This window comes from Tripterygium wilfordii, chromosome 1 (genome assembly GCF_013401445.1).
Source record: "Tripterygium wilfordii isolate XIE 37 chromosome 1, ASM1340144v1, whole genome shotgun sequence".
NCBI lineage: Eukaryota > Viridiplantae > Streptophyta > Magnoliopsida > Celastrales > Celastraceae > Tripterygium > Tripterygium wilfordii.
Window position 1 is genome coordinate 7229257 of NC_052232.1, and position 26062 is coordinate 7255318.

Consider the following 26062-nt stretch of genomic DNA (forward strand, 5'->3'; position numbering starts at 1 on the left):
TACAACTATATGAGATCACACAAGCATTTCTGGTTTGTTGATCCAGCAGTGATAAATTTATCTGTCACGGTAACACCGCCAAAAGGAAATTCATGATACACAAGCAATGTGATAAGTACCACATCAGAAGATGTGGGCATGAGGATGCAATTTATAAGTAACCAAATGACATTCACATTGTATCAAGGGTTTTCTAAGGGGATTGGGCCCAAAGTATTTGGCTTGGGGGCCTATTGGGCCTCTGAGAACAGCCTAGCCCATGCGAGGGTGGAGGTTGGGCCCTTGATATAAGGTGTTGGAAGGCTGGTCCTTATCACAATGCCAGAAATATCAAGCATTGAAGGCTAAAATTTCCAAAACACTTACATAATCGCAGGTCCCCAATTTATCGAATGAAAGTGGCCCCTATGAAACAAAATGAAAAAAGAGTTTGTCCTTTTAATTAGCATTAATAAACATGGAAGACCAATTAAATTAGAATAGAAATTCCAAAGGAGAATCTCTTACTTGAACTCCAATTGAATCACATATAACCGAGACAGAGAGTGAGCAATTATGCTTTAACTTAGGATTCTGTTTATCTGTGAATGGGGAACACATAATTAATATAAAATTTTAAATTAATTTGCATTAGAATATTGGAATGTGGAGAAACAGATATCCGTGCCAATATCATCGCGTTCAACGTGTAAGATCATGCTAAATTGCTGGAAGTGAAAACAGATATTGGCATGATATTTTAATCTACAAAAAACACCGGACAAGACCCAAACCTACACACAAACTAATGCAGTCATGTACAACTGCATGCAGCTAGACACAAGGACAAAATTTTCCTACCCATGATGTCAATGACCATGCATGAGGCATGTACGAACTCCAAAGTTCTGCGTACAGGGTAACCTGCATGTACCACACAGATAGTATAAAACGCAGAACAAATAAGTTTTCCAGACTCACCACTGACTATCTTACCAGAAAAGACTAGGAAACATTCTCACTAAGTTTCCACGAAGTCAACCCATTGACAAATACAAATTATCGACCCAGATGTAGGAAATATGTTATAATGAATATGTAAAGCATAATCATTTACCTCCTATGTCATTTGACACCAGGGCACTACATTCCATGCCACATGTGAAGGACCCCACAGTCCTAAATTATCAAATAATGCAGTTTTATTAACAGAACACCCAACATATCTGCAGGGACTTCATACTATTCATATTATGAAAGCAAGGAAAGTGTAATAAACCAAATCAAGAAGCAATATTGGGATGTGGCAGCTTTTATATATAGCTCTAACTTCTGATGTTAGGATGGTGGACTGGATCTGTTTGGGCCATGCGCATTGCCCAAATTTTTTTTAAGGATATTTTGGTCATTTGTCCGTACTATAAATATTCTTATTGTGAAAACCTAGTGATAACAACTTCTTGCATTCAAAAAGACTACATGAGAAAGAGCTTGTAACTTCATAAATAAGATTATCATCGCCTATGAAGCTAGGCAAGATTTGTCGAAGCACATAAAATCATTTGTTACTTGTGTGTGATTGACTTTGGCTTTCAATTTCTCTGTTTTTCGCATTAGTTATTTGCTAATCATATTAATCGCGAATGTCTCGGGCGGTTTCCACACAACAACAGCATTCAACAGCCATTCATGGACATGCCCCTGTAATTTTTTGATTACATTAACGCTATGTTTAGTTAGTCCTGAAATGAGAATGGGAATGGGAACATGAACAAGAATGGGAATGGGAATATGAATGAGAATTCCTTGAATTCTGATGTTTGGTTAGTGAAGGAATTGTGGCAAGAACAATGTATTTCAATGTTTGATATGTGGAGATTCATTGAGGAATAGAAACGAGAATAATTGACAAAAGCCTCTATTATCCAAGCCTTATTAAAATTAGTTCAGTTAGGCATGAAGTGTATATTTTAGCCAACTCGGCACTGAACCAGATTTTACTAACCCTTATGGGATCCAAATTTACGAGAGAAATATAAAAATGTACACATTTTGATTGTCATACCAAAGAACATTATTCCCTTTGACTGCGGAATTGACCATTCCGTTCCGGCTGGAATGGTCAGACCAAACATAGCATATATTCAATGAAAATTCAACTGTCGTATCACAAGGAAGCTTAAGCCAAAGTACGAGGGTAGCAACATATTATGACCAATAATTAATATTTACATAAAATATATTACAGGAGACATCGAATATTGCAAGGAAATATTATTATACCTTTTTCATTTTATAGTACAACAATAGTAGATAAAGTAAGTAGGTTTCGCCCTTTCAAAAGGTAAACAACTCTCATGGATAAGACTCTCGCATTGGGAGGGGTTAGGGACATGCACGATATACGTAGACCTTACCCCCACATAATAGTTAGAAAGACCGTTTCCAGGAATTAAATATGTGACCTATAGGTTACACCTCGACAACACTAGAATGAACTCTACCATTGAGAATGAAGAATACATCAAATTGAACTAAGTACGAAACTTACTGACGGTTAACATCCAGATGATAAAATGGAGAATCATCCAGCTTCTGGCATAACCCATCCGCACCACAAACTTGAATGACGAATTTGAGACTAGAAGTGCCATTGGCAATGGAAAGGTGAGAGACATAGTAGGCTTGCACTTGTGCCTCTCCAAGGTATTCTTGTATCCCTTGCAGCCTTTCACTTGTATTCTCAACACCTTCTTTCGATAGTTTTTCAACATAGATATTGTACTTTGTAAATATCAAATCGATTCCATCTTTCAATTTCCAAATGATCTTGAGACTAACTGTCCTTGAACCGTGAGTATCTGAAGTCCATTCGATATGCTGACCCTCTACCAGCCATGAAGCAGGTGGTGGAAAAACTGAGTTCTGTGTTGAAGTTTTGATGGTGATATCACCAAGGACTGCAAGATATTGTGATGGGGTGTGAGTTAATGTAGCACCTGGGCGCTCCTCTCTGTATTCTAGTTTCTGCCTATTGTTTAAAGGCATTGGCCTGTAGCATACAGCATGTATTTCTGTCAATATGTATCCATTCATAGCAATGCCAGCCTCATTCATGACCCATCCTAGTCCCATGTCTGTCTTTTTTACGAGATGTGGCACGATCACTTTGCTGTATTTACGAGATACTTGATTTCTTCCCCAGGATGCAACAAGTACGGATGTTCTTTCATTCTTGGCAGAAACGAACTCAAGAGACAGGCCCAGTAGAGATTTGCTGTTCGATTTCACCTGCATCAGTTTATGATATCATTAGCGATAAGAACAAAAGGCACATGCTAAAAAATGCCATTTGTTTTATCAATTTGAGCATTATTGTCCAATGTGCATGATAGGTTTAAATATTCATCTTCTATAAGGCAAATGTAATCAGTCTTCCTGAAACTTAGATAGTATATTGTCATCAAAAGCTCTCCTTAGCAAGAGATGCACAAGGACATTGATCTCACGTTGGCGTTCATATTCACATTGAGCGTCGCAACAAATCCTTTGCAACACTTTGACGTCTAGTGGTTTTATCTAAGGAACAAACGAACTTACCGAATATGTAAGGTGAATTGGTGAATTGTCTAAAAGCAGCTCTCCCCGAAAGAGCTGTGTCATGAAATCAGCATCGTCTTCAAGGGTTCCTTTGAATGTCACGTTTCCTCCGCCACTATAAGATGGTTCATTAAAACTACCAAGCAGAACAATGATATTAGTGTCCAATCAGAACCACAAGAAAGGGGAAAATGTAACAAAACAAAAGGAAAGGGAAAAACAACAAATCAAAGAAGAGATTCCACAATGTGCTCCTAAGGTCAGGCTTTGGGCTTATATGTTCATAACTAGTTATCAGATCTAAAATACTTGTACACACTCTCATACAGTTACAACTACAAGTTTATGTCTCAAGGAAGAATGAAATAACCAATAACGTTGACAAAGTTTCATTTTTTTCTTTTATTTAAAATGGAAAGTCAACAAAGTTTCATTCATCTAGTGGTTGACTGGTTGTCCGTCCAAGGCATATTTAACTTGTATAAGGTTTCAGTGAGGGGCCAACTGAGCTGAACAACGTGTAATGAGGCCAAAATTTTTGATCCTCCGGCCCATCAACAAACAGGACTGACCCATGTTCACAAGTTGGAAAAAAAAAAGAAAAAAAAAAAAGAAGCTGGAGCAAGTGAATTAAAATCTATCTGTCATCTTTATTGGCTAATGCTTCAAAACTTCAATGATCTGGCATGTCATGAATAATCAAATCATGATAGTACATGGGCTCTAGAAAGAAAATTATATTTTCCTGGATGGCCAAAAGCTGAGTATGACCTACCCGACAAAGACTTGTAAGGCATTTGAAGTTGAGTCATTGATATTCTCCAGAAACGGCTGCCACAAAAGAAACAAATGACATAAGAAGGGGTAAAAGGAGAAGATGAAAAGGGATGAAATGATAATAAGCCCACAAAAAGAATTTAATATTTGCATTTTCAAGTTTGGACTCCAGTGACAACATTCCATCGTATGCATGGTAGTACAAAGACAAAGATACAAACATAACCCGTATGTGTAAGTCTCTTTTACAAGTAAATCTTGTATGGCATATCTCCTTAATTCTACATCTAAATTCAAAACATTTCAACTCTTTTTCTAGTTTACTTAGTTTCACCACAAGTAGGCATTCAACTTTCTGAGTGCTAGATTGATTATAATGACGTGACTTTTTGAGTGCTTAATTTATAATACTCCTTAAAAGTGGACGCCTTAAAAACAAGCTCTATTATAATGTCTGTGTACTTTTTTGAGTCTTAATTGATTGACATGTGTCCATAAAGGTATTAAAATAAAATTAATTAAATACGACAAAATTAATTTATAGAAGGGACTTTTGGAGTCCGTACACTAGATTATACTTAATTGTAAAAAAGTGCAATCACTAAAACATCCTTTTAAAAAAGTACACTGGGGATCCTTTTTTACCAAAATAACCTCAAATTTGATTTTCTCTCTCCACAAATTGTGATACTTTTAAATAGAATATCCAATTTAGTGCTCAATTTATATCTTTTGCTCATAAAATGATGATATAAATGTTAGAATGTAAATTTAATTGCTTTACATGTCTTTGTGGTTCAATTATGTCATTTTAGTGGATTTTTGGTGTTGATGATACTATAGTGATACATCTCTGCAGCTGTAAATATTTTTTCAAAACAAGCAAGAGATGTACAAACCAAGAAAAGAAAACCAAAAAAGGAAAAGTAATTAGGAAGAAGAAGTATGCATACAGGTTCAATTATATCATTTTAATGAATTTTTGGTGTTCGTGATACTATAGTGATACATCTCTGCACTTGTAAATGTTTTTCCAAAACGAACAAGAGAGGTAACCAAGAAAAGAAAATCAAGAAAGGAAAAGTAATTAGGAAGATGAAGTATGCATACTGGTTTAATTGTATCATTTTAGTGGTTTTTTGGTGCTGATGATACTATAGTGATACTATACTGATACTATAGTGATACATCTCTGCAAAAAACGAGTCAGAGTCCAGATCTGCAAAAAAACGAAGCACAACCCATATTGAACAACGAAGCATAGTCCAGATCTGTCAAAAACGAAGCAGAGCAACTCGACGCAGTCCAGATTGAGCAACGACGAAGAAGGCAATGAAGAGAGGAGAAACTCGGCCAAAAAGGGAGAAGAATGCAACGAAGAACAAATTCAGATCGAGAACCAGAAGAAGAAGAAGAAGAATGAGAGAGAAGGAGATAACTTTTAGTAGAGAAGAATGAGAGAAAGAGAGGACACACTAGAGTTAGGTAGTTGGAGGGAGAAGAAGAAGAAGAAGAAGAAGAAGGAGGGTATTGTAGGTATAAATTAAAAAATATCTTAAGTCAATTGACCACATTACCCTTAAATTGTACTTTTTTACAATTTTAAAAATGTTCATGACTTTTTTACAATTAAGTTGTCCAAAGTGCTCTTATTCCCAATTGTCCCTTTATAGAAAGAGTTGCAATTCTAATATTGAAGCAAAAGATTTTATTCTTTTTCTCTTCTAACATATAAATATTACATAAATACTCAATCAATTGATTAATTTTTTATGTTTTAGTTCTTAACAATAAAAAGAAATAAAAGGTAAAAGAAAGAGATAGAAACAATTAAGGAAGAATTACCCATAGGTCCCTCATTAAAACTTTGTATTTCAGTCCAATTACATTTTGGACAATCCAATATGTCTCTGAAAGTAGTTTGGATAATAATGGCCTTATATATAACATAACCCTAAGATCTTTTTCACCTCTCCTACCTCACGCCACTCTCATCTCTCTTCTCTCCATACCTCACTCTTCTCTCTTCTCTCTATGTAAGATCTGCTTCTCTCTCTCTCTTCAGTTCAAATCGTCTTTCTCTCCCTTCCTTTTTTCAATTTTTTTGAATTTTTTGGTTCGCTTTTTTAGATCTGCACTTCTGAATATGTTATTGATTTGTTGTAGCTGTTGTGGATGAAAAAAAATAAAAAATAAAAAAAATAACGGTTTTTGTGCGATTTGAAGAGGAAAAAGTTTTTTTTGGGGTTAAAAACAGGGACCCTCTCACCGAAAATGAGAGCCTGGTAGAGGATTGAAAATCTTTCGGAATTGATATATTATAGGCAAAAATTGGATATCCTGACAAAAAGTTGAAGAAAAACAACAGCAAAATTTCAATGTTTTCAAAATAGTGTTTTCAAAAATCACAGATCCTAGCAAAAAGTTTCAGGAAAAAAAAAAACAGTGAAATTGTTTTCAAAATAGAGGAATTTGTAGTGACAGAAAAACATTGCAATCTTAGAAATAGTGAAACTCATGAAATTAGGCAAAAATAGATAAATTTGTATTGTTGCAGAGAAATCACACCAATACAAACAAAAGGTGAAATTTCTCAGTTTTTTTGACAAAGTGGAATTTAACTTTTTTGAAACATAATATTTTATAATGTACAGAAAAATTCCACAATTTTAAAACAGTGGAATTTAATGGAAACACAGGCAATACTCTCAAATCATGGTGAAAAAAATACGCAGATCATATGAATATGGTAATTGAATGCATACTTTTTGATTACAACCATCGCAATATACGATACCTCGCTAGAACATATCTCATTAGGGAAATTTCACTGTTTTCAAAGTTTAGGAAAATTTCACAGTTTTCAAAATTTAAGGAAATTTCACTGTTTTCAAAACAACGAAATTTCATTGTTTTCAAAACAGTGGAATGTCAATGATTTTCAAAATAGAGAAATTTGCAATGACAAAAAACATTGCAATTTTAAAACAATGAATTCATGGAATTAGGGAAAAACAGAGATTTAACTGTGAAATTTGGCCTAAAACAATGAAAAGTCACAAACTCAGAAATACAAGAAATTTGACAGGGTTTAGAATTTAAGGTACTTACTAAAAAAGTTTAGGATTTTGAATTTAGACAATTGATTCAAAATCTACAATATTCTAACATTATGACCACCCAAAATACTCAATAACACATTTTAAATCATGATTTAACATTGATTTTCGGGTGAAATTGTAGTCAATTCTAGCCTTAGGGTATAGCCAATTGACTCCTACTAAATTCTAAAATTATGAGCAACCAAAATACTCAATAACACATTTTAAACCATGATTTAACATAGTTTTGGGTGGAATTGTATCCAATTCTAGCCTTATGAATTGTAGCCCCCCCCCCCCCCCAAAAGATCCATGTAACCCCATGCAGGAAGACGTTGAAAGTTCAACTGATTTGCGACAAAAGGGGAGAAATTTGCAATTAGAATAAATTGCATATATAGAAGGTTAGGAAAACCACTTCCACCAGAGGATACAAATCAATTAATGCAATACTAAAGAATCAAGAGGTGTATTTGGTGCACACCTGAAAGCCTTGGCTAGAGATGTTATTCCAACGGGCATCAGAGACTTGTGCTCCCTCAATGAACACATGATAGCCATGACCCTAATGAATGTCAAAGACTGCCCTTTTAGAGGACTGATATGCACAGGTGAATGACTAATGATATAATCTTCCTAAGAGGGCATAACTACTTTTCAGATCATTTTAAGTTTCAAAATCTATACACTGAAACCCATTAAGCTTTTTCTTCATATATTTGTAAGAAAATAGTTACTGTTACCATTGTATTTTATACATCTCATTTTATTGAAGTTAAAATGTGAAAAGACAAAGAGATAAATGTAGCAGCAACCTGATCAAAATTTGAGTAGAAAGGCAGCAGTCTAGGATAACGTTTCACAATTCCCCATGATTTTTCAACAAGGTCCCACCAACTGCAAACACCAAAACACATATATCATTAACACCACAGTTATAAATATGTACTGATGCAAGAAAGTTACATTCATGAGTATCAAACAATTCATAAAAAAATAAAAAAAAAATCTCAGTTTGAAGGATATCTACTAGGTAGCATTATAAAGCATAATTGAGTGTGATAAATCGAAAAATTCTCTGAGCTTAAAGCAGGTAAGTGATTGGAAACATGACTGTGTCAAAGCAGGTAAATGATTGAAAATGTGTCTGTGTTAGAGGAGGATATATGATAGCAGACACAACATCTATAACACAGAGCAGTGTCATTCTTCCCAACCATCTATGATTCCTGCTCTGCTCTATCCTCTCTCGAAAACAAGTGGGACACATGTGGGTCCAGTCCGCATGAGTGGATCCTGCTGAAGTAAGAGAAGAAAAGCTTGGCAGTAGAGAGAAACCTGTTCTTTTATGGTAGTGAGACAATCATGCATGTGCTGCAGAACCATCTGGGAAAAAGAAAGGGTCTTTATCTATCTATGCACTATGAACGTTAGATCATATACAACATGCAGATGATAAGCAAATGAAATAATCAAGCACTCAAAATCGCCGAATGAATGTGTTGCCAGGTATTACAAACTAATTCTTCTATGCTACCACACAACTGTAAACTAGGATGGAAAGATTCAAAGTTTAGGTATGTCATCATAAAGCCTTAGAAATATGTAACCATACCCAATGCATAATACAAAATGTTCATAACCATTTTGCGAAAAAAGATAAAATATATTACCGATTTTGAGCAGTCTGAAAATCAGGCTTCTGCTCAGTCTCATAAACCCATCCAGGAGCAAATATGGCAGCTGATACATCATTCTTCTTTATAACATTGAGTGCAACATTTGTCTGGAGTTCAAAAACTAATCAAGAACCTTGAAAGAAAATGAATGCTTCATTGTACATGAGAGAAAAGCTATATTTCAAGTTAGAAAATAAACAAAAGTCACATGCAGAATTTCAAGTAAGATGCATACATTCCATCCTCCACCACCATAAGTGTTTCTTCCAAATACATCAATTCCCATGTAGACATCAGACCTTCTGCTACCAGCAACTTCTGCTGAAAGTTCAGGGTAGCTTTCCTGCATGATAAATTGATAACTAAGCAACTGTCCATAAGGATGATGGTAAATCACAAATAACTTTCAATGGGAATAAAATGAGAAGAATTACCTCCCATGTATAGTTTACAAATATGCCATCACAAATATCAAAGAAAGGTTTATTATTTTCGTTAAGCTGATCTTGCCAATCAAGGGCTCCATTAATTGTTATGCTATCGTACCTGCAAAATCAACAAACATGAAACCAATAAAAATGTGTATGCTTTACTACAATGCCAATCCACATAACAGATGGTATTTACCAGGCTACCAGCACTCACCATATTACCAAAGATCCAGGCATCAGGGAATGCATAGTCTGGGTTAAGTGACTAACGAATTCTTTCAAATTAGGAATCAGCTCAAGGTCAAGATTGACTTCCATATTGATCTGCAGGTAACAGTTCCTACGTAAATATAGGTCAACGAAAAGCTAAAACTTTAATGAATCGTTGAATTGGAAGGAAGTTCCTTCTCTAAATGAACTTCTCTCTAAAAGCATTGAGGATTCTCAAAATTTATAACATTAACTCCTTAATGTAATATGATACGAGGTGCTCATTAATGTCATAGTTCCTAACAAATTGCTGCCTTTTCTAATAATAATATTGTTCAAAAAAATGTAGATATGAGTAACTATGATACTTTATTTCTGTTAAAATAAAAGATTGATAATATTGATTCGATATATTAAGTAATACAAAGAGACGCCTTATGTAGGGGAATATATGCAAAGTCAAATCTAGAGACTAAGAAACTTAGAAAAAAGGAACAAAATAATTGCGTAAATCAACATAAATTAGGAAACTACATCATAATAATATATTCTAACACCACCTCTCAAACTCAATATAGTAGCACATTATTGAGTTTGCAAACGAAGATCTTTTACTTCAATAAGAGATTGACTGGTGGTCGTTGATTGACTGCACCAGCAATACAAACATGTAAGTGTAGATTGAAACTCCAAAACAAATTGTTGAGTGTACGAAAAAGTATCTACGGACTGCACATGTAGTAAAACCTCCAAAGTGCGAATCAAGACTTAACACCAACGGGAAAAGGAGAGGGCAAATCCATAATAACTAGAAAGTCTCACAAGAAAAGGCCGGGAAAATTACGTAAGAGGATGCCAGTGCTTTGCAAAAGGAGACATAATATGACAACATACAATAATTCTGTATCACAAACATACTTGCGAGTTGCAATAGATCAGCGATTGAGACGAATAAGTAAGCAAACTGTTTTGAAACATGAGGGGTGGTCGAGAATCATGGCCACCGAGAACCCTGCCGGAGTTGATCCACAGCAAACCAAGGACGGATACACTGCTGGTGATTGTATAACGGTGATGGTCAAGATTCTCAACCACCGGAGGGTTTGTCAAAGTTGATTCACGGCCAAACCAAGAATGGACATATAGGGGAATAGATGCAAAGTGAAACCTAGAGATTAAGGAACTTAGAAATAAAGGAAACATAATAAGAACCTAAATCAACATAAATTAGGAAACTTAATCATAATAATATATTCTAACAAAATAGTCTAACAGTTTTTTAAATTGAATAACTCAAATAATTTATGAACACAGTTAGGACTGCAATGAGCAGAGTATTCAGCGAGCTACTAACGAATAGTCTCGGCGCGTATTCGTTCATGAAGGAAAATGAACATGTTTGAACATATTTTTTAAGCTCGGTAAATAAATGAGCCGAGCTCAAACAAAAGTGTGTTCGGCCCATGTTTGAGAACAAGCTTGTTCGTGGTTCGCAGGAAAATACTCATTTAGCGTTCGAAAACAAGCTTGTTTAACTCAAAAAAACACATTTATTAAGCTTATGCGGTGTCCATGAACAAGCTCGACAAAGAATTCGTGAACATGCTCATTATTAGCTCAACAAAAACTCACGAAGAAACTTGTTTACATTGATCAAACCAAGCTCGAGCTCGGTTCGCGGTCTCCTTTGAAATAAGGGAGTCGAGCTTGAACATAAAATCTGAAGCTTGTCTAAAGCTTGGCTAGACCTCAGGCCACTAAAAACCTTAGCGAATGAACAACTTGAACAACGCAAAGCTCGGCTATGCTCATTTGCAATCCTAAACACAGTTCTTCGTTATACCTTAGAAAAATCTTTCGAGTTAAATGATCTTTTTCATGAAGCTCTTTTCGGTTTTTTTAACCCCCAAAAACAAAAGTACTTTAGCTTAAAATTCTTCCTGAATTTTTTCTTCTTTCGATGTTTTGCCAACTTCTATTTAATCTCTTTCCTTGCCCAGTTACTAGGAAAACTACAATAAACTATGAAGTAAAAATCTAATGGATTAGCCAAAGTGAAACATCATGTAGCCATAACAGCTTCACTGGCAATATGAAGTGACCAGATATGAGTCACATGACATACACGCCCTTCAAGCTAATGCAAAAAAAATGAAATACCAGGACAAAAACAGCGAATACGTAATGAGACTAGATGGGCAAATACGCAGAACCACATACCAGCCAGCCATCAAAGCCCAAAGCGACAGAAAGTTCTGCTAATCGTTCAGCATACATTTGAGCAGATTCCTTTGTTTTGAGCAATTCCTTGGAAATCGCAGTCCCTTTTTCCCATTCTGTGATGAAAGTCCCCAACACCTTAGATTCCATAGGCAAAAGCAAGAACATCATGTATAGAGGTACCATTATATCATATGACTCATTCATACCCCCCACACAATTACTGAATATGTATAACCCAAACAGATACTAATCGTTTAACCCCAACCAAAAATTAACATTAGTTACATTCTCACACAATTCAAAGTCAATAAGCCAATAACCCTATCTAGCTCCAAACCTAAAAAGCACTGACCAGTCCAAAACTGCCTCATAACCCACATGAAAAATTACATGAAGTTATATAAGCGAATCAATAAAAAATATACCTTGACACCGTGCCTGTGAGCAGTATTAGTCCAGCAAGGAGGAGGCAAAGTGACCAAATTATGCGAGAAGTAAACGAAGATATCAATCAAGTACCAGTGCCAGATTGCGTAAGCCCCCTCATTATTTCCTCCCTGCACCCACTTATCATCGACATACCCTCCTTGCATATCGTGGCACACGAGGATTCTGGGGCGAGAATCCAAGGGCCCCGATTGGAGCGGAACAGAGGATTTGTTGAAAGGGTAGTGAAAGGACTTGAAATAGGCCCGAGACTCGAGCTCTTCGAGCGTTTCAATGGGGTAGGAGATGGGAATGGACGGCTTCGTCGGATCGAACGGCGCCGCATCGGGTGTGGCCGCTTGAGACTCCGTCGGCTGGGACATGGTGGTGCTGCTGAATAGGAGAGAGATGCAGTGGAGTTTGTGGAGGATTCGATCCCAGTAATTGCGAAGCCATGTGAGGGTGTTGCGGCTAATATACGCGCGCAAGAGATTCTCGAGCATTGATTGATTGATTAATCAATGAGAAAAAAACAAAGACCAACCAACGCTATTTTCTCGGAAAGTAAGTCATCGTCCTGGGAAAATTTAAAGTAGGGGGTCTCAAATTTCAAGTAGTATGGGAAAAATGTTGGCATTCAAACAACAAATTCTTTATTACAAGTCTTCACGTGGGGACATCTTCCCATCCTATCTCCATCATTAACAGTATACAAGTCTACCATGCAAGTCTCTACACGGCATCATCGCTGGGAGTGGCAAAACTACGTGTGACAATGACTGGATTTGTATAAATTGTATTAAATCAAGTTTGTATATAAAATTTATGGCAAAATCATTGTTTATGTCCTTGATATTTCTCAAATTTATCGATTCTATCCTCCAAGTATAAAATTTGTTGATTATGCCATTGATGTTTCAAAAATGTTCCAAATTTGTCCCGATTTTGAATTGTCCGGCTCTTTCTCAACGGAGAATGCTGATGTGGCGTCGGAGCTACATTAATTAATTTACATGTCATTTTTCTTAAAAAAGAAAAGCCACATCATTATTTAAAAATACCCATTCTATTTTATTATGAAAAACAAAAAAAAAAAACTTTAACAATTGACGAAACCCATTCCTTTTTGTCAAAAACCTTTTTCGTCCAAGAACGAAGGCGCAATGATCGTTGGAGCTCGCAACCGTTGATATTTGAAGCTACATTCGTTGATATCCGAAGATCGTATACTTGGTAAAGTACTCCATCTTAATCTGATAGTTTATCTTGTTGTTGGTTTGCGTCTCTGTTATACTAGTGACAATGAGTGGGTCTCCTCTTGAAGAAATTGTTGTTAATGATGAGGGTAATGATGAGGCTAGCGAGTCTTCAGATGAGAGTGACGTTGATTTTGATTTAGTTGATGTCTCCGTCGAAGATGATGGTCTTGACGAAGTTGAAGCTGAGACCTTCATTGATGTTGGTGTTGAGGCAGATCCATTCATGACTGATGATTTAAGTGATCATTATGAAGATGAGGAGTCATATGATCCCATCATTGAGTCAGTTAGGGGATTGAGTGATGATGAAGTAGATGAAGATGATTTGCATAGTTTACCCAGTGAAATTGAGAGTGATGTTAATGAAATTGAGGGAGCAAACTCTTTTCCTGTATACATTCCTTTTAAAGACATGGGAAATTACAACTGGGAAATTGGCATGCTTTTTACTTCTAGGCAACAATTTGTGGATGTTGTATCGACATATGCTGTGTATTGTGGTAAGAGAATGAAGTGGGACAAGTTGGACCATACCAGGGCTAGGGTAATTTGTTATTCTTCATGTAAGTTCATGTTATATGCATCGAAGATAACAAACGAGGAAACTTGGCAATTGAAATCTGCTATTCTTCTACATAGTTGTACAAGGAGCCAGAAGGTTAGGATGCTGAATTCAAACTGGCTTGCAACTAGATTAGTTCCTATGTTGAGAAGAAACTCAAAAATGAAGTTGAGGGAGATAATTATGAAGGTTCAGGAGAAATATGTGGCAACCATTAGTATTGGTCTTGCTGCCAGAGCAAAAAAAAAAGCAATGGATGTTGTGCAAGGTGGTCATAAACTGCAGTTCAAAAGGCTACATGATTTTTGTGGTGAAGTACTAAGATCAAATCCAGGAAGCTCATGTAGTGTATCTGCCATCTCAAATTCATATGATGCACCATCAAGATCTTTGATGCCAATATTTGAAAATATATACATATGTCTAGAAGCATGTAAGAAATCATTTGCTTCATGCAGACCAATAATAGGAATAGATGGATGCTTCCTTAAAGGAGTTTATGGAGGTCAATTGCTAACTGCTGTTGGAAGGGACCCTAATGATCAAATGCTCCCCATAGCATTTGTTGTGGTTGACAAGGAAACTAGAGCAACATGGAGATGGTTTCTAGGTAGATTACTTGAAGATATTGGGTCCCACACAGAGAATAGATGGACTTTTGTTAGTGACCAGCAAAAGGTATGTTTTGTTATCTCAACTATATAATTAACATTTGTTTTGTTTGTAAAGGTTTACTTATGTTGTTATGTATTATGTAGGGTCTAGGTCTAGTTCTGGATGAAGACTTACAGGGTGTTGACCATAGATTCTGTGTTAGACAAATGTATCAGAACTTCAAGAAAGTCTTCCCAGCACTGCAGTTGAAAGAGCTAATGTGGAGGGCTGCTAAGGCTACATACCCACAAGAATGGCTTAGGGTAATGAGAGAAATTGAACAAGTAAATAGTAGTGCTTTTGCAAGACTCATGGGTGTTGAACCTAGATTTTGGACCAGATCTCATTTCAATGGACACCCTAAGTGTGATACTTTAGTAAATAATATGTCTGAGACATTCAATAGTGTTATTATAAATGCAAGGGAAATGCCTATTGCTTCAATGTTGGAAGCAATCATCAACTACCTAATGAGTAGGTGGGCTGATAACAGAGAAAAAATTCAGAGTTTTGAAGGCAATATACTGCCTAGGATCCAAAAGAGGCTTGATCACAATTGGAATGATAGTGGCAAATGGATTGCAAGGTGGGCTGGAAGATCAAAATTTGGGGTGACCAACATACAAGATACCTTTACTGTTGATTTAGATGACAGAGAGTGTAGTTGTAGACAATGGGACTTGACTGGCATACCTTGTAGCCATGCAATCAGCTGTATAAATTTCAAAGAAGAATGTGTTAAGAGTTATGTACCAGTTTGCTTCAAAAAAGATGCATATGAGGAATGTTATTGGCCACTGGTCCTTCCAATGAATGGGCCAAAATTATGGGAAGACACTGGCATGCCTGATATTTTGCCTCCTCCAATCAGCAAAAAACGTGGTAGACCTAAGAAAAAGAGGAGATTAGCTGAAGATGAAACCACTACATCTGGTAGGATGAGGAAGTCATCTAACCCCATGAAGTGTGGTAGATGTGGAATACTTGGGCACAATAGAAGAGGTTGTAGTACAGAAATACCAGTAATGAACCCTGGATCTAGTGTGGTCTTGGAGGGTTGCACAAGAGGAAGGAGAGGCACCAGAGGAACAAGAGGCAGGGGAATGACTACTGGTGGAGGTAGAGGTAGGGGAATGGGCACCAGAGGAACAAGAGGCAGGGAAATGACTACAATAGGTACAAGAGGAAGGAGAGGGTTCTCAAATAGAGATGTGAGCCAAGAAGACATAAGTAGGTATGCTGGTGGAGCTTCTACTTCAACAGACCCACATGTGCTGCAGTTTAATGTATGTCAGGCTAACAATCCAAGAAGAGTAAAGGTATACCTTTAATCACATGATACTTTGGAACTCTCCCAACACGATATGTACTTATGTTTGTATTATGTATATTTCTTGCAGCTATTGTCAAGAAGGATCCAACCACACATGCAGAATTTCTTGGATTCCAGCAATGTCAATTTATCTAGTGGACAAAGTGAAGCAACTAGCTCACGTTGCATCAATACCAACAATGTAGATTTATTTAGAAGTGACACTGGCATTCATGATGAGGACTTTGGATTCTCTTTATCATTTCCGGGATTAGTGGATGAGGACCCGACTGTCACAGCAACTGAGGAACCTGGTCAACATACTTTTTTTAGGGACCACTGAGTTATCTTTTATTATAGTTTTTTGGAAGGTTATGTGCACATGATACTGTGTTATGTTTTGTTAGGGACCACTAAGTTATCTTTGTTTATGGTCTTTTGGAAGGTTATGTGTATGTGGATCCTGTGGTAACTATTGATTCTCAGTTGGAAGGTTGTATGTTTGTGGAACATGTGGTATCTTTTGTTAATCGGGCACAATGAAATGAGACAAATGTTCAAATGTTATCTATCACAATTTATGTACATTGATCACTCGTACCTCTAACCAAAAGGACATTTATATTATATTGGTAGTAAGCCAAGATGGCAGTATCAAAAGATAGCAGTATCAACAAGCCTTGATAATAAAATTGACTAGTAATTTGCCAGTATGGACAAAATGGCATCCTAGTAACATTATAGACTAACTAATATTAGGGCTACACAAGACTATTTCTGTCATCCCTTTGTGGCCACGTGATGAGCTTGCTATATCCCCAACTTCAGTCTTCATCTTCTTAGCATTTGTTTTATCTTCATGTTCTTTTTCATCTGAAGAAGAGTCAATAACAATTAACTCCACTTGCATTAAGTCATTGTAATGAGTTACACCACATTTACTCATATAAATGTACTATAAAATGGATGTGCCATTACCTTACTAGGTGACTTTTGATGGACAACATCTCCAAACCAAATACAATCCTTCTTACTTTTCTTGTTCTGCAGATACACATGCACACCACCAATGACTTGTTGACTAGTTTGGTTGGAAAGGAATAGAAGAATCTTTAGGAAGAAAGAAAACATTATAATTGTTTCATAAATGACTGCCTTCCCCACAACCAAGTTCTGGTCATCAAGCTACTGGCATAAAAAATTTATTGTATTATGGCTTTTTGCCCATAGGAAAAAAAAACACTAAGCACAATCATGTAAGGATGCAAATAGAGATAGAAGAATACCAAATGCTTGTCAATGATTTCAAGTGCCTTCTCATAATTTCTTGGCAACTTCACTCTTTCCCATAACTTATTGGGCATATGAGCTCTTTCTATGGTTTTCATATATAAATAGAAAACCCCTGCTTATGTCGCAAAATACCACAGCACCAAAAGTTAACAAAGCTACATAAAATCATCTCATAGCAACATAACTGAGAATTCCTGGAAACTTGAAATGCAAACACAAGGCAGACAAGACCATAACATTAGCAATCAAATAGCTATCCAAAAATCATACTCATAAATTTTTAAACTACAACAATCCGACCATTTCTTAAATGGATATAGTCACAGTACTTATGAGAATCCTCTCACAGGAATCAAGTTGTTTATGTCATATGGAGGCATCCCAGTTATTAGTTATCATTGTACATAATTACACAATACAAGCACCAATCAGTAAAAAACAAATTAATAAAAAGGAATTATAGACCATCATGGTCGTAAATAGTGGCGTAGCGACTGTTAGCGAGAGGGGCCAGAGGGCATGAGCTACGATTGCAGATTCCGGTAACATCATACGTGTATGTGTTGGTGTGTAGATTGATACCCAGATAATCAAAGGAATTGAAGTAGAAAGATATCCTACAAAGATTGATACCAGAAAATCAAAAGACTTGACATAGAAAGATTGATGCCCATAAAATCATTCCTGGTTTGTGTACCACCATTCGGAGAAGAGCCCAATCGCCGTCAATCCAGTTGCACAGTAGAGGGAGGAACCACAAAAAGAGGAGGAACTCAATCGTTGCCCTAATCGTGATGTTGCTCTTCTTTTTTTAACGTGTAAATGGGTTTTTTAAAATAATGATGTGGCTTTTCTTTTTTAAAAAAAATGACATGTAAATTAATTAATGTAACTCCGGCGCCACATCAACATTCTCCGTTGTGAAAGAGCCGGACAATTCAAAATCGGGATAGATTTGGAACATTTTTGAAACATCAATGGCATAATCAACAAATTTTATACTTGGAGGATAGAATCGATAAATTTGATAAACATCAAGGACATAAACAATGATTTTGCCTAAAATTTATGTCTCAAATTTGGATCCAAGCACAAATTTTTTATTCGGATTAAAATAAGATATGGATCTAAACACATAAATCTTGTTTGGACCCTAACTTAAATTAGATTATTGTTCGAATTTAAACCAATTCAGGTTTGATCAATTAAGTACGTTCGAAATTCAATCCGGGTGAAATCCCGTTATTTTTACATCTTTGAGGGTTTTCCACACTAAAAATTCTTGGTATTATTTCGGGTTTTCATCAGTGTTATTTTTCCCAACAAAAAATTAGCTTTTTCAATAATAAAATAAAATAGATTTTATATAAGATTTCACGATTATATTGAATCTGGTAGCTAAATAAAATAATAATAAATGGATCAACAAAAATTAATTATGCATTAATTTCAATTTTTAGATTAGAATATTTAATATTATTTAGTTTACTAAAGATATGTTTCTCATTAAAGATATGTTCACTAAAGATCATTGCTAAAGTTATGGCAATTAGGCTCGGTCTATTACTTCCTAAAATTATCCATGGGAATCAATCAGCTTTTGTCAGAGGTAGGTTGATTACAGATAATATTATTGTTGCATATGAGGCTCTGCACACCATGAGTTTTTTAGCACGAAGCAGAACTAATTACATGGCTGTGAAGTTGGACATGAGTAAGGCCTATGATAGGGTGGAATGGAATTTTCTGAGGGAAGTTATGATGTGAATGGGTTTCTCAGATAAATGGATACGTTGGGTTATGCAGTGTGTGACTTCAGTCTCCTATCAGATTCTTATTAATGGATCAGCTTCAGATGCTCTTTTTCCTTCCAGAGGTATTAGACAAGGTGATCCTTTGTCACCTTTGTTGTTTGTTTTGTGTACTGAGGCGCTTAGTTCACAGTTGCAATTGGCACATGAGCCGCATTTGTTCCGTGGTATACCGTTTGGTCGAGGCCGGATTCGTGTATCACATTTATTTTTTGCGGATGATAGTCTGATTTTCTGTCGTGCAAAGGATGAAGATTGGCTATGTATTCATAATCTATTATCTGAGTATGGTAGAGTGTCTAGGCAGTTAATCAACTATACAAAGACAAGTATTTTTTTCAGTAGGTTTACACTTGCACAGGTTAAGGAGAGATTGGTTTCCATGATTGGTGCTGTTGAAGTGAAAAGATATGATCGATATTTGGGTCTTCCAGCAATAGTGGGCAGATCAAGGAGAAATGCCTTTCAGTATATTTTAGACAAAATGCGAAAGAAAGTTATGAGCTGGTCGCATCGAAATTTATCTCAAGCTGGAAAGGAAGTGTTTGTCAAAGCAGTTCTTCAAGCAATACCGACATATGCCATGCAATTATTTAAGCTCCCCTTATCTCTCTGTAATGAAATGGATGGTATCTTACGCCAAGTATGGTGGGGTAGTAATGCCAACCAGAATAGCAAGAGTTGGCTGCCGTGGTCAACATTGTGTGAATCAAAACAGATTGGAGGAATGGGTTTTCGAAATTCTGAAGCATTCAATATAGCCCTACTTGCGATTCACGAAATTTTGCCTTGTCATTTCCTACTGTTTCAAAGACATATTAAAGATAATTCGATATGCCCAATTTGTCAAAGGAATGACGAGATGACTCTTCATGCTCTTTGGGAATGTCCTGGTGCTAAAGATGTCTTTTCCGCAAGCTTAAAGAAGATACAAAAGATGAATTCTGTTCATAATGGAAGTTTTGCTCAATTCTGGGAAGTTATTTCTCACACTTTGAATGTACGTGAACAAGCCACCCTAGCAATGACTATGCGTAAGATTTCGCTCCGTCGTAATAAGTTTATACATGAAGGTATTCTACAACATCCCACTCAGGTTGCTTACTATGGAATTCATTCTGCAGAGGACTTTGCTTTAGCTCAGAGTGAGGGTCCTACTATGTTGGAGTCTACTGGCCTTACTAATAGCACCCTCAATGCACAATTGTGGAAAGGCCCTCCAGAGTTGGTAGTTAAGGCTAATTGGGATGCAGCTCTTCATTCCCCTACTAACTCTACTGGCGTTGGTGTCATCTATAGAGATTCAAGTGGTGATGTTTTGGCGTGTAGTTCCTTGGTTTGGCAGACCAAGCTTGACCCTTCTCTCGCGGAAGCCATGGGAGTCTTACATGCTATCAAACTAGCAAGGGAATTGGGCTTTAATAATCTTTTATTAGAAGGCGATTCGTCTATTATTGTTGATGCTATTCGAGGGCAGGAGATGCATCTTTCGGCATGGCGGCCTATAATATTGGAGATTCGACGTTTGCTTGAATTTTTCCTTGCATGGTCCGTGTCTCATGTGCCTCGCAGTATCAATGTTGCTGCGCATAATCTAGCGAAATATTCTTTTCAAGAGCAGGGGATGCAGGTGTGGATTGAGGAGGTGCCTATTGCCATCAAAGAAGTAATTCAAGATGAGAAGCGTGAATGGATTCAATTTGTGAGAAATGATTTCTTTGGATAGTTTGTTTAGTTTTCAATAGAAGTTTGTGGACCTTTGTAAATTTCACTTTAGATTACCATTTGTTTTTGTGATGTTCACTATTCCACCATGGCCTCCAGTTCCTTTGCTCACTTGTTGAGTTGATGAATATATCTGCGGTCTTCTGACCTTTTCAAAAAAAAAAAATAAAAAAAATTCAGACGAAGAAATAACACATTTATTTTGGGAGAAATTTTTGTATGCACACTTAAAATACGCAATTATATTTTCACCATAGATTTTCACCACTGATTCAAAAACATATAGGATTCAAAAACATATAGGATTCAAAGCAGTGTGTTCCGCTTCCACTTATCATTTCACTCATCTGCATCCTTAAAAAGTGATGCGTATTTTAAGTGCGCAATTTAAATGTGTATTAGAAGAATTTATGTTATTTTGGAAAGAGCAAAAAGAGTATAAAAATGAATAGCTTGTGATCTCCAAAAGGTGATCCCACAAGCACATGGTGCATCAAAACCCACAAGCACATGGAGCATCAAAGACTCCATAAAATAGTATAAATAGAATAAACGTGTGATCTGCAAGAAGCAATCCCACATGCACCTGGGCCATCAACGACTCCCCCGTAATCAGTAACTACCACATAAAACTTCAAAACATTCTTGACAATCTTGCGATGGCATAAATTTCTAAAGGGAATAAGCAACAAACAAGGCTGATAGCCTGTGGGCCTGTGGCTTTCCCCAAAAGATTAAAATTGCTACAACACATGTAAAGTAAAGCGCACAGAAATTCGATACAATTGTTGCAAGCAATACCCCAACAGCCCAAATGGAAGTTTTTTGAAAGTAGAGTTGGTATTCTCAACAGCTCTGCATATCTAACTTGAAAGAAAACATCAAAATTCCATGACAAAGAATAATGTCACACATGTAAGTAATCAAAATCTTTCTGCTAGTCTAGCAGTGACTGCCCTGAGCTTTGAGTACACCTTTCCAGCAGGGGAACCCAAAATCAGGCTGCAAAGGGAATCCCTTGCAATTTTTATGTTCGCAAAAGAACCCAATATATGAATCTTGGTGTCTGCAATCACAATCCTAGTCTTTGTCGCGTTCTCAATCGCAAATTTTGTTTTACCACCTTTTCCAGACAATCTTCCTATAGCACGGGATAGATGCTCACCTCTAAGTGTTTTAACATCCTTTATCTCAAAGGATTCAACATACAGCTCATCCAAACGCAGAAGGGCAATGGCATCTATAACATCAAATCCCAGCATGAAAGCATGAACAAAATCTGCACACTTCTGAAGGTTACTGATGTCAGGTGTGTCCAGCCTAGTTTTCAGCTCAACTTTTCGAGCCTTGAGATTCATACGGACATCAATCTTCATCTGCTCATATATTGGAGTATAAATTTCCATCCAGACTTTCTTCAGAGGTGTATACCGATGCGGTGGAACAGATACCTTCCGAAATTGAACTCGACCATCAGACATCTCATGAGCCTTCAAAGGCTCAAACATGGGCTTTGGCGGAAGAGATCCATTTTCAGGTTTGGCTTCAGATGTAACTGCTTCGACTTCCATAGATGCAGGGGCTCCGTTGGACTGCATCATGCACTTGCCCCAAGTTTTTGGCCGTCTAAAAGTATTAAAAGTTCAGATCATACTCATTATCCATGAATTACAAGAAAATCAAAGTTGTGAGACATTAAATTGATAATGGAAACAGAAAATCATATGGCTACAAGAAAACTACCCCAAATACAAGAACTTATGAAAAATCAACAAACAAATAAAAAGCTAAGAAAAACATCAACACACTACAGAGCTTGCATAAAATTGAACAAAGTTTACTTTTATTGATCTACTTGATACCGATTTTTCACTTAATGATCTACAGAATACCGATATTTACTTATTGATATACTCATATCTTTTAATTAAAGTGATAGACCACAAACAAAACTCAGTCATCCGTATTGCCTTTACCATATAATCATCGCCAATGAGACAGTCAAAATTGGTATTTTACATAAAATCGGAAGGGGGTGTAAAATCAGAATCGTACAATCGCAAGATTTTATGAATTTTATAGAATTAAATATAATTATCAATAATATAATGCAAAAATGTCATATAATCCATAGAACATGTTCAATGACATAAGTATATAACAAGTTTCAACACCATATACGCACCAATCACAGCATATACATATACATTTCAATAGACGTGGTCTATGTAATCTGAATACATTTCAATAGACATGGTCTATGTTAATATATAATCTGAATCTCTGATACGTGTATGTCTGCTGTAATCTGATAATAATAGGGTATACATAATATGCTAAGATGTAATCTGATATAATAGGCATAATATACTAATATGTAATCTGATACAGATCCAAAAAAAAAGGCAAAGGCATGAGATGAGATGAGATCAAGGCATACAGATCGCATAAAAGGCAGGGGAAGACCCAAACCATCAGAAGCAACAGCAGATACAGTCATACAGATCACATAAAAGGTAGGGGAAGACCGAAGACTCAAAGGCATGAGATGAGAATATGAGATACAGTCGTACAGGTGCTTCACGAATGCTCAATCGAATGCAAGTCGAATAATTAGAGAAGGTGAAGGAGAGAAGACCCAAAAATCGTACCTGGTCGAATGTTTGACGGTGCTGGGCTAGAAGAGGAAGGCGCGGGAGAGAAACAGGTGCTTCACGAAAGTCACGAGAGAAGGCGCGGGAGACAAAAACCAGAGAGAGTCTTCACGGCGCTGGGACTGGGAGAGAAGACTTAACTAAACCCTAAATTTGTTGTTATTAAATCCTACAACCATATCCCACGATAAAGCCCAATAAAAAGCCCATAACATTAGCCCAAAAATAACAAAACCCACTAAAATGACCCAATCTCCAAAACCGTAGGATTTTACACGATTTAACAATCTATTTTACATGATTTTATCCGATTTTCATATTTTTAGTCACCTTACAATTTTATGATTTAAAAAGATATTTTTATTGCCACGGCATTACCGCATGACTACACATAATCGTTTATTATTCTTCAATCATTAAGAGATCATAAATCCAAATCTCCTAACACCACTTGTTAAAAAGAAAAAAAAAATATCTTTACTATTGTTCTACCAATCATAAATCCACTTATTTACATTCATTCCCACCTCGGATGACCTAATAAATTCGAGGATGTTAGGAAATCAAACTCAAATTTTCCAACCAAACCAATTACTCCATAATTCACCTACCATCCATCAATCACTTAAAAGACATCATAAGTTCAAATCTTCTTACACCACTTGGTAAAAAAAGAATAAAAATACCTTTACTATTGTTTCTCCCAAATTTATTACATAAAAGAACTACCTTAACAATCTCACTAGCACATTTTGTCATCATATATTTTGTTTCTATCGGGATTTGAACTCTTGAAAGGCGCAAATCCGAATACCCTTTAATCGTTCATACTTGTAGTACAAAAACAAATGATAAGTACCAGTTGGTTTCACATAAATCCACTTATTTAGATTCGTCCCCTCCCCCTGATGACCTCGTAAATTTTAGAGCAATTATAATGGTAATATTTTAGGGGGCATGGATGCTCAAAAAATAATATCTGATGCGACATGAAGAAATGAGTGGATACAACAATGACATTTTGATTGTCTTTTTTGTTGTGGCATGGAGAGAAGAGGAGACTTTGGTTAACTGACATGTTGGCTCTATTTGTGGGTCTCATAGCACACACTCGTATTTTATACTAAAATCAATACCGTGTTTTATCTTTATTACACAAAAAATAAAGCCAACAAATTTGTATCATTGTACCCGTACATTTTGTTGACCCAATCACATGAACAAAATATTAATGAATACCTGTCACACGGGATGGAGGCTCAAGTCTATTATCACAAGTTTTGGTCTAACTCTCTATTGAAAACGCAGGTTGACAATATGAGGTTTGTCCACCCTTATAAACTAGACTTCAAATCCACCATCTTCCAATGTGAAATTCTCATCAATCCTCCCCCTAGGAGTATGCATGTCCTCGTGCATGGCTAGGGCTGGACCATTTCTATCGTCGACCCACTTACTGCCCCAGACCTATGAGTCATGATTACATAGCTTTGCCAATCCAGTGTATCAGGGCTTTCCCAGTTACTTGAACAGTTTTTTTCTTTCTTTTTTTACGTATTTTTCTCTTTTCCAACTTGCCCACCATGGATTTGGCCTACTGTTCGCTAACCCAACTCCACAAAGGATGAACTCTTCCAATACATTTAATTGTCCCCAACAAAATTCTACCATTCTAGTTGCACTTAAGATAGGAAATCAAACTCAAATTTTCTAACCAAACTAATTCCTTCATAATTCATAAATCACCCATCACTGAGAGGTAATAAGTTCAAATCTTCTGGCATCACTTGTTAAAAAAACTCTCTCTACTATTGTTGTTCCCAAATTGATTACATTAAAAACAAACTTTAACCAATTACCTTAAAAATCTCACTAGCACCTTTTGTTATGATACACTTTTCTTATCTCGGAATTTCTAACTCTTGATTTTATAATCCCCATTTTAAGGGATTGGATGGTAACCACTCAACTTTTTTAGATGTCAGCGTTTAATTAGGACCTACCTAAAATTTAAAGCCTTCAACCAAATCAAGTGCTTAATGGGTTCTAATCTCCCAACTCCATTTTACTAAAAAAGGAAAAAACTCAACTACCTGAAAAAATATGTTAAAATGTAATCACCCTTCCTTAAAATTTTTGATTTTACTGAGTAATTTTAGGTCTAACCAAGGGTTAAGTAAACTTTTGGATAAATACTTAAGATTTCATTTTGTTCACCCAAATATTAAACGTTCAAAGTCAGTAATTTAAAATTTTTTTGACACATTTTGGTCACTCGGGAAAATTCTAGGGATTTCGGGTAATCAACGTGCTCCGAAAATTGCCAGAGTGATCAAAGCGTGTCAAAAAATTTTTTTGATGTTTAA

General features: G+C 36.3%; 2 protein-coding genes across 2 annotated transcripts; both read right to left on the bottom strand.

The window, feature by feature from the left end:
• Positions 1 to 2238: 2238 nt before the first annotated feature.
• LOC119980246 (cytosolic endo-beta-N-acetylglucosaminidase 1-like) lies at positions 2239 to 13021 on the bottom strand. Its single transcript, XM_038822907.1, has 11 exons — positions 12426 to 13021; positions 11998 to 12135; positions 9782 to 9891; positions 9571 to 9682; positions 9372 to 9479; positions 9131 to 9243; positions 8273 to 8354; positions 7942 to 8022; positions 4355 to 4410; positions 3580 to 3715; positions 2239 to 3270 (listed from the first exon to the last, which is right to left on the bottom strand). Exons 1-11 carry the CDS (start codon positions 12927 to 12929, stop codon positions 2527 to 2529), a joined length of 2184 nt encoding a protein of 727 aa, XP_038678835.1. The 5' UTR covers positions 12930 to 13021; the 3' UTR covers positions 2239 to 2526.
• Positions 13022 to 21644: 8623 nt separating this feature from the next.
• On the bottom strand, positions 21645 to 23848 carry LOC120002105 (RNA-binding protein pno1). The gene is made up of 2 exons (XM_038850736.1): positions 23694 to 23848; positions 21645 to 22668 (listed from the first exon to the last, which is right to left on the bottom strand). The coding sequence occupies exon 2, from the start codon at positions 22641 to 22643 to the stop codon at positions 21966 to 21968; it is 678 nt and encodes a 225-aa protein (XP_038706664.1). The 5' UTR covers positions 22644 to 22668; positions 23694 to 23848; the 3' UTR covers positions 21645 to 21965.
• Between the last annotated feature and the right edge of the window lie 2214 nt (positions 23849 to 26062).